At 31.6% G+C, this 11,489-nt stretch overlaps 1 protein-coding gene across 17 annotated transcripts in view; it reads right to left on the reverse strand.

Moving 5' to 3' along the window:
• Positions 1–10,571, reverse strand: part of LOC148619319 (glutamine-rich protein 2-like) — a 32,862-nt gene extending 22,291 nt beyond the window's left edge. For 4 of the 17 annotated variants that reach the window (XM_088579068.1, XM_088579067.1, XM_088579075.1 and 1 more), the window contains exons 1-5: positions 9,950–10,571; positions 5,764–5,847; positions 4,810–4,860; positions 4,357–4,527; positions 1,946–1,969 (exon numbers count right to left, since the gene is read on the reverse strand). In XM_088579068.1, the coding sequence (XP_088435194.1) occupies positions 1,946–1,969; positions 4,357–4,527; positions 4,810–4,860; positions 5,764–5,847; positions 9,950–10,432 (813 nt within the window). In that variant the 5' untranslated portion in view covers positions 10,433–10,571. The remainder of the gene's footprint in view (positions 1–1,945; positions 1,970–4,356; positions 4,528–4,809; positions 4,861–5,763; positions 5,848–9,949) is intronic. The other 13 variants (XM_088579078.1, XM_088579069.1, XM_088579074.1 and 10 more) reach the window with 7 other exon arrangements.
• Between the last annotated feature and the right edge of the window lie 918 nt (positions 10,572–11,489).

Below are 11,489 nucleotides of genomic sequence, written 5' to 3' on the forward strand. Positions count from 1 at the left end.
TATATGAGCGAAGAACATTTCAAATATTTTTTTTTCCAATTTGAACAGATTTCAATATGAAGAGACACATAAAATGTAGACATTCATTCGTAGCCTTACTTCATGAGGCAATCATAACCCTTTAAAATCTACATGGTAACTTTCATGAGAATGAGCAGTAAGAATTATAAACATGTAGTAGGAATAAAATAACTGTACAACAGGGGCCAGTTTCATAAAGATTTTTCTCAATTCCTCCCCAACTCAAATTCACTTGAAACTGAGTTGCGTGAAAAAAAAAAGAATTTGGGGAAAAATTAAATTTGTGACTTTTACAAAACCCAGGCCAGATGGTCAAACTGGAAGAAAATAACTTTCTATAATGATTGAGAAGAATATGTGTATATTTAATCATGACATTAGTGATATGGAATATAGGATTCAACATGGACGGAAAACAATAATTATTAACAACAAAAGACTAAACATTAGTAAGAAGTATTGAACTTCTTACAGCTGTAGGCTTCAAATTTTATTTAATCTAAAATCTTTAAGCGCCAATTTACCAAGGGCAAGCCTATTATATCTACAATAGCCCTTTTAAAATTTTGTATAAAGCCACATAATTCATGTATACATTGAGAAGTTCAGCAAGTTTTTAATGGTAGGGTGGCAATAAGGTGAAAATATTGAATTTGTCATAGATTAAATTTTACATGTAGATTTCAATTTCACAAACACAAAGGATTTCTGTATGGACCATGGATTATGTAACCTGGGCCTAAATTAAAATTTCTGCAACATGAAATTAAACAAGACCATACATTGTAGATAAGTACCTTCAGGTGTCCTAATCAAGAACGCCCATTGAAAATAATGGTTGTATATAGGTTTTTGTCCAATTTTAGGTTTAACTGTTACATGTGGCAATTAAGTACTTTCTTTGACTTTTAGGATACATTAAAGCAACAATAATGTTACCGAAAATGTTTACTTTTCTCCCATTATTGAAAGTCTCTACTTCTTTCCCTTACTGATTTTTCACATTTCCATATAGATGAAGTAATAAATCAAATGTTTGGGTCTATGTCATTTTCACCTAGGAGGAATGTGTTATGTTACATCAACGCTGACATTACTGCTTCCTCCTTTTCCAATTATTATAAACTATGGGATCAAAACAATATCTCTATTGATATAAATCGATACAAATTGATTTATAATGCATAAAATTGCAGTAAGATAGGTAGCAACGTGGGGTGTATATATCTAACATGTCACAAACAATCGTATCTTAGTATTTCACACTCCCAAACAACAAAATTACAACAACAAATCTCAGTTTAATATTCAACTCTTACATATGATAAAGTGAAGATGAAAGTTAGTGCTTTAATCCTCTCAATTCTTTTAGTTTAGTTTTGTTACCAAATTTTCAATATTTGTCCCCTGTCTAAAAACTTAAACTTAAAACATGAGTTATATCAGCATTAATATAAGTAAAGTACATGTATAACAATAAATTCTGTGTATTCAGTGAAACCAGTCTATACCCAACCATTTGGGCTTTAATATTGGTTTCATTAAAAAAAGCGTTTGCTTAACAAAGATTCAAAATATATCTAAACTGATATAAAAGGACTTGTAAAAGTGTCTGATTGAAACACTGCATTGATAACAGGACTTATAATTTACTCAAAGTATAGTTAAAACAGGTTCCTGAAAAAAGCTGGTGATAAAAGATGAATTAAACAAGATAATAAAAGATATGAAATATATTTCAAAAATATGAATAAATTGAAAAATGACTTATATGTCTTTTACAATGATATAAACACAACAAATCATGTGCATTAAAACTTATCCCTTTCCCAGTTATAAAAGCTAAATGACTTCCAATCCTTTTTAATGACCTTTCACCTTAAATCATCAAAACACATCCCTTGCCTTACATTGTTATACTGACCAATTTCATACTCAGATTCTTTTTCTATAAAAAAGACAAAAAAATTCTGCAATGAACTGATGGTTGTTGAATGGTTATAATAAAAGATACAATGAAAGTCTTTTTTACATAAGACATTTTCTTTCAAATTCATTGTGTGCATGTGTTGTGCAAAAAGGAAATACATGAAAAAGGTTAATGCAACATATGTCAGTCAATGATTTTATGAAAGTCAATGAATACAGATGTGATGCATAAATTTCAAAACAAAGAAATAAACCCATGGATACAATATAACTTACAGGATAATGTCTGACTTACCATACACTGTTTTGTTATACTTTACTGTATTTTTCATATTTAAAAAAAAAATTTCCCGAATAGCAAATGACAATAACCAAGTTAGGAGACATTACACCAGTCCAAAGTCAATTGACAGTTTCCACTGTAACAAGAACAAATGACCAAACTACTGCAAGGTTTGGAATTCTGGTGTCTTGTCAACACCACAGAGCCTAGGGCAGGAATTTTTTGGCATCTTGTCAGGACCATAAAGCCTTGGGTTTGGACTTCCAGTGTCTTGCCAGGACCATAGTGTCTGCCATTACAAATTTTGGTTTCAGGACTATACAGCCTTGGGTTTTGAATATTTCGGTGCCTTATCATGACCATACTTGTACTTGGCTTCTTTCACTTGGAAAATGTCATCTTGATGCATATATGTTGACTGACTTTTAATTGAATAAATTGGGGGATAAAGTGGTAGTCTGAAAATCTGCCTGCAAGTGATTTACAGTATCGGTTTGTAAGAACTTAGCCTCAAGGAAAATATGACTTAGTTGTCAACCATCTCTAAAGCAAGAACCCCAAATCTTTTAACCAACAAGATTATGTATTACATTCGAAGATAACTATTAGCTTCTAACTATCAAATCTTATGTTTAATTTTCTCCTTGCAATATTTACAAATAATAATACCTTGTTATCCCTATGTAAACAACTCTCCCTATGAAAGTAAATCTAGATACTAGTATATGAGAGTTTCATAGGTTCTATCAACTCTTAAACCTTCAAATGAAGATATACATTTTCAATAAAATTGATTCAGAAATGAAAGAAGACGAGAAAGCAATGTCTACCAGCAGTTAAAAAAATATTTATTTTAAGAAAATTGCTTCTATTCTGAAATAAGAATTGAAACCACTTGGTAAAATGATCGTCATACCACCTTTGAATCTCAATCATGACAAATGTTAGAAAACTACATGTATTTGTATATAAAAAGGATGGACAAATGATACAACAGAAAAAGGCAATTTAATTAAAAAATTAATTCAACCATAAAATAGGAAAATAAACAGCATGAAGACAAGAAATTAAATCTGTGCTAAAAATATGTATATCACCAAAACATGCACAATCTCATGCAAAGTCACTCCTATTCAATCCATGCATTATCATTTAATTCAAGTGTGCAGACAGAAAGACTCATTCAGCCACAGTCACTTTTATACACAAAACAAAAATGATAAAATACTGAATGTAACAGAGAGAGAGAGAGAGAGCAGGAGCACACAAAACAACAACATCAAATAAATATGAAGATATGTAAAGAAGTAGGACACTTCAACAAATGAAAGCAAATATGGAAAAACAAAATTGAATCAATGATGAAACAACAACATGAAGGATCCAAGCAACAGGGGCCATGCAACACCATGTTTACCTCACTACACTGATTCTTATAATGGACTGATTTTGGCCTTTGACCTTCCTTTGTCTGATTTCCAACTAATCCAGGTTTATTAGGACTAGGAAGCATAGGTAGGGAGCCATCATAGGAAGTCTGACTGCTCCTCCTGCTGCCACTGGCTGAACCAGGTTTACTACAGGGAACACTGTATCTGTCAGAACCTGAATTAGGTCTACTACCACTCTTCATTGACCAACCATTATCTGACTGACTTCTTACTACAGAACCTTTTTTCTTTGAACTATTAGGACGACTCCTCACTGAATCCTGATCAATATTTTTATCAGTGCTATAATGATGACCTTCAAGATCATCTGAATGACCCTGGTTCCATTGTGAGTAATTATTAGCCTTACCATTCTGTTTAGCTGAGTTCAGTCTTGAAGACTGCATCTATAAATGTTACAAATTCTAATCTAATTTCCTTTATTTATGGCACATGCTGGTTTTAGCAAAACAAATAAACACTCAAAGTCATGTTCAAAACCAAGTTACATAAACGTATAGATAAGCACCAACCAAAAATCATCTTTTTACAGGGAAACCATATGTAGGAACATGCAATGAACACTGTAATGAACAAATCATTGGAATACAAGATGAACTAGCCTACAAAGTAAATCAATCAAGATTTATTAATGTTTTGACGAATTTTTCTACATAAAGTGCAAAAACTTACAACTTCAGTCTGACTGGCAATTTCCACAACAATCCTCTCTTGAGGTGGTTGCTGCATATCTTCCCAATCTTTCTTGATTCCATTCAAGGCATCTTCTAGACCAGCCCATGTTACAAACTGTGCAAAATCTTCTGGTGATGGTAACAAGTTGAATTTGTCATTCATTTCATTCTACAGGAAATAAATCATAAAACTGAGTTTTGCATGAACCAGGCAAGGCAATGAATCAAGAATATAGCAATGTTTACCATTGCATGAATATAAAATACCTGAAATTTGAATTCGGAAGTAAACCTGTCTAAAAGGTTTAAAACCTATATACATGTATATGTATGTATACTGAGATTTTCAATATGACATTACTGATTGTGTTTAAAGCATTTTTCAGAGTTACAGTACTGGTAGTTAAAATTAGTACATAGAAGTAATAAACCAAGGAACGTGTCCTCTTACCATTTTTTGCTCTAAATCTTTCAGTCTCTTCAATAAATCATCAATGTTAAGCTAAAATAAAAAAAAATATCATAATTCAGAAAGCCTATCTTTTTCTAAATAAATGTATGTAAGAGCACAAAGATATGGAATTTAGCTTAGAAATAAATGTAGAGAGAAACTAGAAAAACTGTAAGCAAATGAAAGCACTTGATGATAGAAACTTCATCATTATGGTGTATCCATCTGCACCATGAAAACTGATTTATTCAACGGGTCATAGTTTTCCTTTCCTCGTTTGTCTACCCCGAGCTTGACTTTTTATGAGCAACTCGGCAGGCGTTTCTAGAAAAGCAGAGGACATTTACCCTACCGGTGCACCTGGTCCATGCTCCCAGTTTTCAGTGGAGTCTGAGTTGCTTATTTGCTTTTGTTACTTTGTGTGTATGATTTTAGTTACTGCATGTTCTTTGTTGTGTATGTCTGTTTTCCATGTTGGGTCTTTGTCCCTGGATTACATTCTTTTGATTACCGCTATAACCTTGGTTCCCTTGATTACTCTTCCATAACCCTCCCTAGAAACTACAATGTATATAGGAAACCCCAACCACTCAGATGGAAAAAAAAGAATCAAGAATGTGTGAAAGTTTCACTGAATTCAATTCAGCAGTTTTAGAGGAATTGCAGATAAGATCTCTGGATAGACTAAGGAGCAGACAAACAAATGGATAGACAGACATCATTATCCATACACACCTATCGTTTTTTAAGGAGGAGTATAAAAAAATGCTATGAGATTTACAATAGTTCAAATATGTACAGGAAAGTAATCTACATATGTACAGGATACTTTTAGAAACAATTATACCAACTTTGTGATCTAAGAGAAGCAATTTTTTTTAAACTGATAATGGGCCACCACAGTTATCAAATGATGGTAAAAACAGGAAGTGGAGAATAAGATAAAATACTTACACCACTCACTTTATCCATCAATTGTTTATTGGCATCTTTGAGACCCTGCATTTCTTTCATCATGTCTTCTATCATAGACATACACTGAAAACGGTAAACAAACATTATTCAAGTGCAAAAAAATATGCTTCTGAAGAGTGCTAAACATACTTAATTGTACAGAAGTCCAAAAAATGGTAAATGAAAATTAAGGATCTGATATATTATTGGCCAAAAGAAAATTCTGCAAGATGGTGGAAAAAGGATTTGTGGCATGTGAATCTTCTCCAACTTTCTCGATATCAGGAGATTACAATGAAACATATGAAAACTGGACCAAGCAGCTCAGAGACTGACTGAGTTATAAACTTAACTAATTTCTTAAAGATTGTTTAAGGTACAATGTATCACCAGACTTACAGAGTAAATTACATATAATAAGAGTGTCTGGTCAGTCTGACTTAACTAGCATTAATTACTCTCTCCAGATATCTAGCCTAGTTTACCCCTCCCCCACCCCCCTTAAAAAAATCATCTAAAACAGTAGAATTTTAAAATTATCCGGAGAATGAAATTTACAGCAAAAGTTTGTCCTTGTATTATTTATACATAAAAACAAGGAAATGATCAATTTTATTACTAGTATACCATTTTAAACTTTGTGACGTCATTTTACTACTACAAATGTATTATGGTACTACTAGAAATTCTGAAGAACTTATATCATACTGAATAGTGCACAGCTTGAAATCTTTTATGTTTACTGCATTTAACTGGAAATGGGAATATGAAATAATACCACAACTTTTTCTGGTCCTCTGACAAAAGGCTTTACTGGAGAAAAACATGTCATTACAATGACCTAGGCAGCTTGGAAGTGTTCCCATTTACAAATAATTCATGTATCAAAACCATTGGAACTATTAATGACCAATTTAAATATAAAATGAATCTTAATGAGATCCAGTCTCTTTATAGATCCAACTATTTCGACAAGCCTCTACAAGTCAGTTTCATTAATTTTACCTGAGTGTACATCCTGATTAGAGTAATGTACATTGCACATAATAATAAAATTTTAGTATTCTAACCCTAACCTAATTATAAATTAAGCCTTAAACAAAACATTTCTGTAATTTTCTGTTCTCAGTGCTCAGTAATGCAAGAGACAAATGATTTTAAGTATCTAATAACAATTTTAATTTGTATTTTATAAACCATGTCTAAAAATACATGGAAAAAATTAGACCATTCAACTCACTATTTAGCATATTTAATAAGCCCTAGTGATACAAAAATGTACATGTATTATATATAAACTAAATAAAGAACTAAGTTGTACATGTATAATGACTAAATCAGAAATATGCCCTAGAATAAAGTCAAGATTTCCATTTCAAACATTTCAATCATATAGAAATTTACAACAACTGCATAAAAAAGGTTTAAAATTTGTTAAGGGTAATTAAATTCAAAATTTAAAAATCAAATATTATTTCTGGTCAAATAATTCAATGTCAATAAACATGAAAGATCAGAAATTCAATGAAAATCAATCAAGAGATTAAAAATCCAACATGTGCATTCAACTTGGAAATTTTATTCTATAATCTTCCTTCGAGTAAAATCTTAGAGATTATACAACTGTCTACTAAATATGAAGAAATCATAGAGCATATTTTAAGTTTGAGTTGTGCTAGAGAACTTAACTTCATGTACACAAGTTTCAAACACTGATACATGTACATGTATTCTACAGACAAATACTAGACTGAGTACTCGTATTATTCATTTGACATACAGTATGGCATATATTTTCAATAAAGCATAAAACTGCTTTACTCCATTTCTGTCTGTGCGAGACCTAAAAGGATGGTCAAGGACATTTAAAGCCCTAAGTCTCTCCACAATGGATCATTTCTGTAATTGATTGAAGTTTCAATCATCAATTATTCAACAAAAAACTCCTCTAGTTTTAGTAGTCAATCAGTGATTCAATATACATGTAGTATTATTCTACTGTTGTTCTGTATTCAACAGACATCTCTATACCACAGGATAAAGTCAATGACCTTTAATCAAAGTGTGACAGCAGTTATAAATCATCACAGTTCTGTTTAATGAAATTATAATTAAAACTGTATTAACTGAATCAACATACAGCATTTTTTTTGGTAAATTGAAACTAAAGTAAAAAAGAAAAGAGGTATAAGAATAGAAAAAATTGGAGAGTAAAAACAGTTAAGAAGTGAAATTATAAGAGACTTATCATCCCTTTCTAACAATACTCAATTGTTAAGTCTGACTCAAGTTTCAATGATATATTCATACTTCATACATGGTTAGATATAGAGATATTAAGGTTAAAATGTTTAAAAAATTATACTAAGTATTTACAAGGATTAATTATTGACTGACTTTAAATGAATGGACAGCCTTACATGGAGCTACATTTACCCTAATGTGAAACAATACTTGTCTGTGAAAAACAATTCTACTGAACATTCCGTCAATTAAATATTGACAATAGTCCTTTCTTACTCAACCGTAAATGTATCACAATCTATCAAATTTTATTCAATGTAAGTCACAGTAAGAATATTAATTGAAACACCTAATTAAAGTTCTGAATCTAAACTAATTAACATCAATAGAGAAAAGAAAATTACAAATAAAACTTACATAATCAGTATTAAAAAAATGTAACAGACATGAAGCTAAAGGGATGACGTTTATAAAAATAAACGTGATAAAAATGTGTTTTGTATATACCATGACCGACTTAGTTACATTGTAGAAGATGATTGTCATAAAAACTCATCAATCATCATCCTTGCAGAATCATGATCAAGAAAAAGTAATGATATGCTAGCTTAGTGGGCTCAAGCATTATGGAACCATCATACAATCAATGAAATTTGAGGTTTGGAGCTAGCATGTCAGTAACTTCCAGTAGTCTTGTATATTTATTGTTCATGTTTTATGCTCCAGTTTGTCTTGTTTCATTCCCATTTGAATTGAGTTTCATTTTACGATATTGTGTACTTTGTTGTCTGCATTCCTAGAAGTAGGGGAAGGAAAGGCCCAGTCAAAATAATTAAACCTGCTGCATCATTTATGCCTGTCCCTAGTATAAGAACATCTAGCCTTTGACAATCTTGTGAGAATTTGAATTTATTTAATGTTTCTTGTTTAGTGTGATGCCAATGTCAATGAGCTGGTAAAGTCTATATAGGGACCAGTCAAAGATAGACTCTTGGTGTGGGCAATTTCTCCCTGTTCAATCAAGGCCCATATACTGCCTTTGGTTGTTGTTCAGTTCGAAAGGTTGTAATCTCTACGAAACATTCCCAATTTCCATCTATTTATCTGTATATGTTATTCAAATGCTTTTGTTATACATTTTTCCTATTGTATATGTTATTCAAATGCTTTTGTTATACATTTTTCACTATTTGCATTATAAAAAGCAGAATTAAGAAGTCTGGAAATTTAGTAATTTACATGTACAATGTACTTCAGTGTAAGAACTTGAAATGCATGTACATTGTACATTTTATTCAAAACTCTCTACCAGTAGTTGCCCAGGAGACTAGTTTTAAAGTATTTTCTATTTGTCCCAAATTGATGAAACCAGTCATGACAGAGGTGGATACAGCAATATAGATTAGGAGGAATGTAAAGAGAACTAAAAGCAGAGATTGGGGGTGGGGGGTAGGAATTTGTGATTAATCAAGATTCCACATAAAATATATTTTTCCTAATTTAAGTCGGCATATGCTACTGGGTCCATCTCTTATGAATTCACACATGCATGTTGCCCAAATAATAAAGTATGCAGCCGTTTCATCAAGCATTAATGGTAAGAACATACACTATACTTTTGTTTTCACAGAAATAAATCCTCCCTTTTATGCGTTTAGAACTAGTGAAATGAAAATTATGTATAATAAGGATCTTGAGTAACATGTAATAAAAATCGAAAAGATGAAATGACTATTGAATATAGATGACATACACTGTATTAAGGGGAATAAAACAGTAAGAATTTTCTCTAACCCTGCAACCCACTTCCTTTTTATTTGAAAGTTGATGTCAGGTTGGGGTCTTGACTACGGAGAAAACTGATAATTACTTTCAATAACAAAATTGAAGGAAGCACTTGCTTTAAGATTAAGAGTGTCTCATAGTTCACATTGTAATTTACCTTTGCTATTCCTTTCTCATTTGTTTCAACTCGACTCATCAACTGCATATTGAACCACATTTCTCCAATTGGTTTTTCTTCATACTGATTTTTAGCTTTATCAAATAAATCTCTATTTGAAGGAACAGCTGTTATATTTTCTAACTGCTCTTGTAATTTCGCAACTTTTACTTCAAGATTATGATAAGGAGTCTTTCTCCCAGTACTAGGAGTAGGCATTGAGGACCGTTCACTAATTGTGTCCTCCGTATCATCTCCACGCCCACTATCAACATCACTTAATAACGACAGTTCTCTAGCTTTTGCTGCAGAAAGGAAATCTCTATCGAAATCATTTATATCCGTTTGCACATCTATAATGTTTAAACGTTTTAACATAGCATGCAATAGAGAGTGTAAAACATTAAAGTTCACGGAGCCAACTTCTGGTGTTCCCAGTGCCAGATCGACCATCTGGGAAAGGCTGACTTTAGTTGAAGGCATCTTCTATTTTTTTGAAGCACTGACAACGAAACTATATTACATAATACAAGTAATTCACTGATTAACTTCCCTCAAAAATTGTACGTGCACCGCTGGAAACCATGTTGTTGATGATACAATTAATGCGCAAACTTCCGGTTCTATGTCAATCTCGGAAAATGTATAAAATGATTAAAATCAGTGTACCAAAACTATATTTGATCTAAATATATATATCTTGTGAAAGAAATGCAATATAAAACAGTTGATTTAAGATATTATTTTGATATACAAACAAACTGTTTTAAGGACTTGATAATCGCGGAAGTTTACGAGATGTTATCGTTAGCAACAACAATGCGAAACCACGTGGTGATTGTCAAAAGTAGGCGTGGCTTCTTGTCTTTTTACCAATGATTTAATAAACAAATTAATGTGCTGCAATTGCTTTTCTTTTATTTTGTTGAAAACTATTTGGCTCATTTACTGACCATAACTGGAATCGAGTACAAAATTAAACCTTTGAAACCACCATTTAAATTTGAAGAATACATGTGCATAGAAACATTCATGGAGTTAAATATTTACAGATCCTTGAAACAGCATATACTTAGAGATGTTAATACAAACTAATTTTCTTTCAACCTTATCCAAAAGATAATTATAAAGTTTGCTATAGTTGTTTTTATATAATTGCAATTTGATGAAATAGATTTATGATAAAAATAGAAAATATCCATATGACATAAAACTTCATTTAAATTATCTACATTTAGCTCACTTGTCCACACAAGCTGTTGAGGTCTTAAATGTGCATGTCATCGCAAATCTGGGAAAATAAGGCTTGGTATCATGTTTGTAGAAATTCACATAACTGACTTGAATAAATGACACTTATTATCTACATTTTACCTTATCTTCTTGCTGACTGCATGGAGGCATATTACTCACACGTTAACAATATTCATACACTTTTGTAGTAAATCACAAATATGATTTAAAAGTACACATTCTTAGCTTTATTTGACTTCTTTTGATCAAAATACACACAGTCATGAGATCATGCACTTACAACTTG

This window comes from Perna viridis, chromosome 4 (genome assembly GCF_037379345.1).
Source record: "Perna viridis isolate PV_CMFRI_1.1 ecotype Kerala chromosome 4, ASM3737934v1, whole genome shotgun sequence".
NCBI lineage: Eukaryota > Metazoa > Mollusca > Bivalvia > Mytilida > Mytilidae > Perna > Perna viridis.